Source organism: Mytilus edulis, chromosome 2 (genome assembly GCF_963676685.1).
Source record: "Mytilus edulis chromosome 2, xbMytEdul2.2, whole genome shotgun sequence".
Classification (NCBI taxonomy): domain Eukaryota; kingdom Metazoa; phylum Mollusca; class Bivalvia; order Mytilida; family Mytilidae; genus Mytilus; species Mytilus edulis.
In genome coordinates this window covers 104,774,921-104,784,121 of record NC_092345.1, presented here as the reverse complement: position 1 = coordinate 104,784,121, position 9,201 = coordinate 104,774,921, and the positions used below count along the sequence as shown (strand labels likewise).

General features: G+C 32.9%; 1 protein-coding gene across 1 annotated transcript in view; it reads right to left on the bottom strand.

Moving 5' to 3' along the window:
* Positions 1–370: 370 nt before the first annotated feature.
* LOC139513783 (uro-adherence factor A-like) overlaps positions 371–9,201 on the bottom strand; it is a 43,892-nt gene continuing 35,061 nt past the window's right edge. Inside the window, exons 15-19 of the mRNA XM_071302583.1 lie at positions 5,935–6,019; positions 5,649–5,699; positions 3,920–4,003; positions 1,505–1,659; positions 371–729 (exon numbers count right to left, since the gene is read on the bottom strand). Coding sequence (XP_071158684.1) covers positions 683–729; positions 1,505–1,659; positions 3,920–4,003; positions 5,649–5,699; positions 5,935–6,019 — 422 coding nt within the window. The 3' untranslated portion in view covers positions 371–682. The remainder of the gene's footprint in view (positions 730–1,504; positions 1,660–3,919; positions 4,004–5,648; positions 5,700–5,934; positions 6,020–9,201) is intronic.

The following is a 9,201-nucleotide window of genomic DNA, read 5'->3' as shown; positions in this document are numbered from 1 at the left end:
TACAATTTAGGAAATGATTTGTGGATCGTAATTTGATTGGTCATCAATTTTGTCATTTACAGTTTTTCTCAAAGTATTTTTAGGTTAAAGGAAATGTTTAAAAGAATATTAATAGGTATAACTCAAATAAAATTCCAGATTACAATTTTAAAAAAAATAATCCAGATTATCAGAAGGCCTCAACATTTAGTGCATTTTGTTCCTGTCATTTTTTTTTTAAAAGATGTTAGATGTTAATTTGAATTTTGAGTCGTCATATTATCATTTTAGCCTTTGTAGCCATGTTAATTTGAATTTTGAGTCGTCATATTATCATTTTAGCCTTTGTAGCCATTTCGATTTGTAGACAGAAGATCAGTCAATGCAAAAACAGAATGTGGAATATTTATTTTTCCAAACATATAACAAAAATATTAACAATAACAAGCACATATTAGGTCTGTATTACATGATAGAAAACCTCTGTTTTAATAACATTGTCTTCAGACATCTTTATAACAAACAAATACCATTACAACCCTGTGTAAACGAGATATACACTTTAGGGATTCTATCGTACTGAAGATTTACCAGGCGTTGGTTCACTGTTGTTTTTAAACAAGTCTACAATATAGCACTATTGATATTCTGCAGAGTATTTTTAACAATGGATTTCTTGGATGCACTAAAATATAAATTGATCTCAATGTTTTCCTCTCTTCTTCTTCTTTTTAGTTCCTGGTTTGTAATCTGAAGAAAAAAACTTACTTTATAAATACAAAATGAAACATACAGAAATTTCTAATTTATCATTACTTACAAAGAATATGCTTTCTATCTACTAAGGGATCATGATATAATGATTGCTTTGATTTTGGGAGTATATGGGTCATTATTGAGTCAAAAGGTAAGAAATCATTATTTTTTTTCGCAATTACTACCGGTAATTACATTAAGATAATCGACATGACCAATAACCCGTCTAGACCAGCGCCACTGCAAGCAGTCAATTGAGGTAACATACTGAAGCTTAACTGATAAGATTTCCCAAAATATGTCAAATTGGAATATCCACAGGTTATAAGTAACAGTTAACTTCAACAATATATTTATGTTACAAAATAACTGAATTTTAGTAGGGTCAACAAGCACTTACATACTCCGGTAATGCTTGATAGTAAAGAGAATCAAATACTCCTTCTTAAAATAAAGCTGATTTTCTTGAGAATATCTCTCAGAGAATTGATATAGACAACTCATAATTTATGCATTATCCAGTACATTTCCTATGTCACAATGCAGGGGGAGGGTTCCGGAGTTGAATTGCTTAGCTTAGGTTATCAAGTCACAGTGAGAACAGATTGTAACGTACAGTGTTAGGACTGGGGAAGTTTATTTATATTGTGTTGGTTTACTTAGCCTAGAATATAGCTAGTAAATATAAACAACCGATATGATGTATACCCCATATCTATTCTTGCAAAAACAATAGTACAAAAAATAATATATGACTTGCAGTAAGTACCTTTTGGTTCAAATGTAGCTGGTATTCTTCCTTTCTTGTGAAACCTTGTTTGTATAAAGTTAGTATCTATAGGTATCCATGGTATTTGGTGACTATCTTTTTCACCTCCCAATAATCCAAAGTGGTTCATATGAAGGTCATAGGTACTGGTACCCCTATAAACAAAGATAACATGAATTAATCCTAATAATCCAAAGTGGTTCATATGAAGGTCATAGGTACTGGTACCCCTATAAACAAAGATAACATGAATTAATCCCAATAATCCAAAGTGGTTCATATGAAGGTCATAGGTACTGGTACCCCTATAAACAAAGATAACATGAATTAATCCCAATAATCTAAAGTGTTTCATATGAAGGTCATAGGTACTGGTACCCCTATAAACAAAGATAACATGAATTAATCCCAATAATCCAAAGTGTTTCATATGAAGGTCATAGGTACTGGTACACCTATAAACAAAGATAACATGAATTAATCCCAATAATCCAAAGTGGTTCATATGAAGGTCATAGGTACTGGTACCCCTACAAACAAAGATAACATGAATTAATGGTCATAATCCAAAGTGATTCATATGAAGGTCATAGGTACTGGTACCCCTATAAACAAAGATAACATGAATTAATCCCAATAATCCAAAGTGGTTCATATGAAGGTCATAGGTACTGGTACCCCTACAAACAAAGATAACATGAATTAATGGTCATAATCCAAAGTGATTCATATGAAGGTCATAGGTACTGGTACCCCTATAAACAAAGATAACATGAATTAATCCCAATAATCCAAAGTGGTTCATATGAAGGTCATAGGTACTGGTACCCCTACAAACAAAGATAACATGAATTAATGGTCATAATCCAAAGTGATTCATATGAAGGTCATAGGTACTGGTACCCCTATAAACAAAGATAACATGAATTAATCCCAATAATCCAAAGTGGTTCATATGAAGGTCATAGGTACTGGTACCCCTACAAACAAAGATAACATGAATTAATGGTCATAATCCAAAGTGGTTCATATGAAGGTCATAGGTACTGGTACCCCTATAAACAAAGATAACATGAATTAATCCCAATAATCCAAAGTGTTTCATATGAAGGTCATAGGTACTGGTACCCCTATAAACAAAGATAACATGAATTAATCCCAATAATCCAAAGTGTTTCATATGAAGGTCATAGGTACTGGTACCCCTACAAACAAAGATAACATGAATTAATCCCAATAATCCAAAGTGGTTCATATGAAGGTCATAGGTACTGGTACCCCTACAAACAAAGATAACATGAATTAATCCCAATAATCCAAAGTGGTTCATATGAAGGTCATAGGTACTGGTACACCTATAAACAAAGATAACATGAATTAATGGTCATAATTTCCTTTATATTTAAAGAGTCTGAAAAGCAATAATTAGATAAAAATAAACAGCTGCGCCATGAGGGCATGATACGCCCGACGTCTTGTGTGGAAGTTTTATGCAATAATCATCAATAGTTTCTGAGAAAGTTTTAAGCTATAACCATTTATTGTTTTTGAGACACAGCGGGACATGTGAAACCCCCCCCCCCCCCCCCCCCACCCTGTGTTTTAAAAAAAAACAACTAAATATCACTAAAATAAAATTTTGAATCAAACCAAAAAGTATACAGATCTTTAGATTAATATAACAAAGAAGTGTGTACAGTTTCAAGCAATTTTTGAGATACGGCGTGACATGTAAAATAAAAAAAACATCCCCTTTTTTACAAAATACTCAATAACTCAAAAATAAAATTTTGAGTCATCACCAAAAAGTATACAGATCTTTACAGAATTATCATAGATTATTTGTTTTGTCACAAGGACGTTATGACCGTCTAGCCAATTTAGCAGGAAGTGGAGGGGCCTCAGACTTAAAAAATGCTGAAATATTAGATCCAGCTTTTGTTTGCTGTAACTCAAAAAGTATAAATCTTATTTTCACCAAAAAATATACAGATCATTTGACCATTATAAGAAACAAATATATTAATTTTCATGAAATTTGGATAAGTCTTTCTCAAGATACAGTGTGACATGTTTATACCTGACAGACGGACAGACACCGGACATTTGTATACCATAATACGTCCAATCAAAATTTTGCCAGGCGTATAATAATGCATTTCTTTTTTCTTTTGTTATTTTTATCTGTTGTTTGGACATAACTGTTGATTTTTTCTCATGCTTAACTTTCTGATTCCTTCATTCTTCAAGATAATATGTGACTGATCAACAGTTATCTCATTCAATGAGTGTGCTAATAATATGGATGTGGAGACCAATGGACAAATAGTATATGTACCCTGCTCCATTTTGCTGCAGAGGACAAAAAGGAGAAAGCTAAAAATGAAGTAAATCCTACTTTTATGTATAACCTACCTTTTATGATTGTCTGTTGCATTTTTGATCTGACATTCAGATGATCCAGGAGTATGATGTAACAGGTACTGACCAGGTGAACATCTGTAAAAAAATTATATGAAGGTGATACACAGTTGAGCAGTTTTGTGCTGGATTTAAAACCTGTAGTGTATGGTTCAAAACTAAATTACTTCAAGTTCTCTTTTATACACCATTGAAAATGAACAAGGGAGATAATTTAGTTCTTTCTATCAGATTTAGAGATTCTTTTACGTGATTTTCTGATTTGTTGTTTCATTCACATGTGAGCAAACACAATTTTCACATAATCTTGTAGATTAATATAAGTTTTATTTTTCTCTATCTGCAAAATTTGCCAAAATATATTGCTCGTCAGTAGATGATTCCCACCAAGTATATTTTACATTTGGCTAGTGGTTTTAAAAAGGAGATGACAGTATTATTTACCACATGGTTTGAATGGAAATTAATTCCACCAAAGCTACCATGTTTGCCACCTAACAAGATTAAAAAGGGTTTGCTTGTTGAGGATTACCCAATTAACAATCGCGTAAAGTCGTAAAGTAAAAAACGTCTTGCTTTGTAGTTTCAGGGAAGAGTATTAAGTTTCTCTTTCTTTACATTAATGTAAACCATGCTATTTCAGACAAGAGTGCACACGCTAAAATGTCTCACCTTCTATACTTATCATTGATATTATGTTGATAGTACTAAGTATAAAGCTAAGCTATATTACAACTGTCACCTTAACTTAACATTAACCAAGATAACTAAACAAAGACCAATGAACCTTGAAAATGAGGTCAAGGTCAAATGAACCATGCCAGGCAGACATGTACAGCTAACAATGCTTCTATACAACATATTTAGTTGACCCATTACTTATAGTTTAAGAAAAATAGACCAAAACACAAAAACTTAACACTGTGCAATGAACCGTGAAAATGAGGTCACGGTCAAATAAAACCTGCGCGACTGACATAAAGATCATAAAATATTTCCATACACCAAATATAGTTGACCTATGGCATATAGTATTAGATAAAAAGACCAAAACTCAAAAACTTAACTTTGATCACTGAACCATGAAAATGAGGTCAAGGTCACATGACATCTGCCCCCTAGACATGTACACCTTACAATCATTCCATACAACAAATATAGTAGACCTATTGCATATACTATGAGAAAAACAGACCAAAATATAAAAATTTAACTATAACCACTGAACCATGAAAATGAGGTCAAGGTCAGATGACACCTACCAGTTGGACATGTACACCTGACAGTCCTTCCATACACCGAATATACTAGCCCTATTGCTTATAGTATCTGAGATATGGACTTGACCACCAAAACTTAACCTTGTTCACTGATCCATGAAAATGAGGTCGAGGTCAAGTGAAAACTGTCTGACAGACATGAGGACCTTGCAAGGTACGCACATATCAAATATAGTTATCCTATTACTTATAATAAGAGAGAATTCAACATTCAAGTGGTCACTGAACCATGAAAATGAGGTCAAGGACATTGGACCTGTGACAGACAGAAACTTCGTAACATGAAGCATCTATATACAAAGTATGAAGCATCCAGGTCTTCCACCTTCTAAAATATAAAGCTTTTAAGAAGTGAGCTAACGCCGCCGCTGCCGGATCACTAACCCTATGTCGAGCTTTCTGCAACAAAAGTTGCAGGCTGGACAACAATGAATAATACTTACTGATGAAGTCTATGGAACACATTGGCTAACATCTGAAATCCATTGGCGGGACTGAAAAAAATGATGAAGAAATTCTTAACAATTTTAAAATTAAAACACATGTAGCTGTCATTTCTTCCTTATTAAACTCAAGGTGACATGGAGGTTATCAGTTGAGGTGCACTGGTATTCAAATGTTAAACAATTCTGTCAGTAATATGAAAATAATCTATTACACTTGAAATCAAATATAATCAGATAATAAACAGATCTTTTTTGAAAGTCAATTACTTTTAAAGTAACTTACTTAAAACCATGAGAAATTGTTGACATTTTACTTAATTCTTCTTCCTTCATAGAGACAATATCTGATTGCAAAGGATTGACTCTGGCTGAAATAGAATAAAAAGTCAGTTCAGATTAATTTAGTTTCACTCTAAACAACATGTGTTAATCTACATACTGTGAATTCAAGAACTATTGCAGGGTTTTTATTCATGGAGATAATGCAAGTGGATGAGTACTGCAATAATAAGAATCTGTATTAAGAATTTGATGACTATATCTGTATGCTTATTTTCCTGAAATCGTGATAAATAAATTTGCATTTTTGTCATCTTTAAAAAAAAAAATGCCAAACTAATTGCAATATTAGATTATGTCGAAAACTTAATAATTAAATCTGAAAATGTGAAACATAACGTTTTGTCGACAAAGAAAAGATTCAGATTTAAAGAAATACTGTCAAACTTTATGTGCTCCGACATCACGAAAGAGGCTAAACATATGGTTATTCGTCAAATTGAACTGTGCAGAGAACAGCAAGAAGACATTGATACGGTCTACGAAGAATTATGCAAACTTGTTAAAAAAGAAATGGAAGAAACAATACCATATCATGAGGCGTCTAGAAAAACAAGAAAACATTTTAAACACGAAAAACCATTCTGGAATCAAGAATTAAGTGATTTATGGGTAACTATGCACAGTTGCGAAAAACAATTTAGGAAATCTAGAACCAGTAAAGCGAAACGTGAGACACGGGACAAATTTGTTATGGCGTAAAAGAAATTCGATAAGCGTTTACGATTTCATGAACGGAAATATAAGCAGGATTTATCTTTACAAATAGAAACTCTGAATACAGAAGATTCGAAAAAATTTTGTGCAGAATTACAAAAACTTGGTCCTAAGAAGAGAATGCTATTCCGATGGAATGTGTTAATGACGATGGTTCTACGTCATTCGATGAGAAAACAGTGATAAACAAATGGGAATCCGATTTTAGAAATTTGTACATGAACATCAAGGACGATTACGATGATGAATTTTATGAAAACGCATAATGACATAAAAGACTTTTAGAAGATAATATGCTTGACCCGTTGTATATACCAAATGATATACTGAATCAGAACATTCATATAGACGAAATACAAAAAGTTGTTTTACATTTGAAAGAGAAAAAAGCTCCTGGAATAGATGGAATTTATAATGAAGTGCTTAAAAATGAACCAATTATTAAACTATTGCAGGTGTTGTTTCAGTTCTGTTTCGACACAGGAAAAGTTCCGTCGTTATGGAGGAAAGCAATAATTCGACCAATTCCGAAAGGTTCTGCTATTGACTTGAGAATTCCAATGAATTACAGAGGGATTAGTTTACTCTCGGTAATTGCGAAATGTTACAGTTCTACTTTAAATAACCGAGTGCAAAAATTTTTAGAAGACAACAGATTAATTGTTGATGAACAAAATGGTTTTAGAAGAGATAGGTCATGTGAGGATCATGTGTTTTCTTTGAATTGCCTTATTCAGGATAGGAAATCAACATTTGCTACCTTTGTGGACCTGCAAAAAGCATTTGATTATGTAGATAGGGATTTATTACAATACAAACTGCAATTAAACGGTATTGACGGAAACATGTATAATGCTATTTCTAGCTTATACATTGACACAGAATCATGTGTCTGCGTAAATGATCATCGTACAAATTGGTTCCAGTGTTCAAACGGGGTACGCCAAGGGGATAATTTATCGCCTACATTGTTCGCTTTATTTGTCAACGATTTAGCTACTGAAATAAAAGATCTAGAAACTGGAATACCTTTTGATAATGAGAAAATCATTCTTCTCTTATATGCTGACGACATTGTTATTCTAACAGAGAACGAAAATGATATGCAACGTTGCTTAGATGTGTTATACAGTTGGTGCCAACGATGGAGACTCAGTGTTAACTGTTCAAAATCAAATGTCATGCATTTTAGAAAACAGCGTGTCCCACGAAGCAACTTTAATTTCAAGATTGGACCAAACAGTTTACAATATGTAAGTCACTACAAATATCTTGGCATTATTTTCAATGATAAAATGGATTTTAGTATTGCCACCGAAACATTAGGTAAAGCTGGAGGACGGGCACTAGGAGGGATGATATCAAAGATTCACAATTTTAAGGACGTTGCATTTAAAACATTTGAAACCCTTTTCGAGTCGTGTGTTGTACCAGTCGATTATTGCGCAGATGTTTGGGGATATAAAACATACCACTCCATTGAATCTGTACAAAACCGTGCTATTAGATATTTTTTGGGATTACACAGATTTGCACCAGTAGTTTCTCTAAACAGTGAACTAGGATGGTTACAGCCAACTTTAAGACGGTGGATTTCTATGGTTAGAAGATGGAATCGGCTTGTTAAAATGGACAATGATAGACTAACGAAAAGCTTTTTCTTTGGAACTATAATAAATCGGGCCAGTGGAGCTCTCAGATGAAGGAAATTTTTCACAAAGTGGACATGGACAGTTGCTATGAATATGTAAATTTATGCAACATTGAACTTTTTAAAACAAAGATTATGGAATACTGTGAAAACGATTGGACTGGTAAAATCACTTCTCTACCCAAATTAAGGACTTACATTACTATTAAACAGAAGTACGAGACTGAACTTTACGTCAAAATGAACATTAAGAAACAGGAACGATCAGTTATGGCACAATTTCGCTGTGGTATTCTACCCTTACGCATTGAAACTGGACGATTTAGAAATGAGGCTCCTGATGAACGATTTTGCACTTTCTGCGATGACGGATCTGTTGAAGATGAAAAACATTTCTTGTTGTACTGTAAAGCTTACCATAATTTAAGACAATTATTATTTGAATCAGTGAACCTTGATAGACATTTTATTGATAATAGAACATTTGCTAATTTAATGACACTTCATCAAAGACAAACTGCTAAATATTTAAATTTATTTTTCTGTAAAAGAAAGGAACTTCTTTATAAGTAACAATCACATTGCGTAATGCAAATTTGAACATTAGGTTTAAAGTGACTTATAGGTCCAACGGGCCGGGTGTAAATTTATTTAACTATTGTATTCTTATTATGTAATATTATATATACTACACATGTCACTATAATAAATGATATACTTACTTACTTACTTTGCAAGCAATAATTTGTGAATTTACAGTACAATCGTTTGAATAAATCAAACATTCTAATAACACATTCTCCAAATGCTTTAAATACACACGTCACCTATGGCAAAATATGA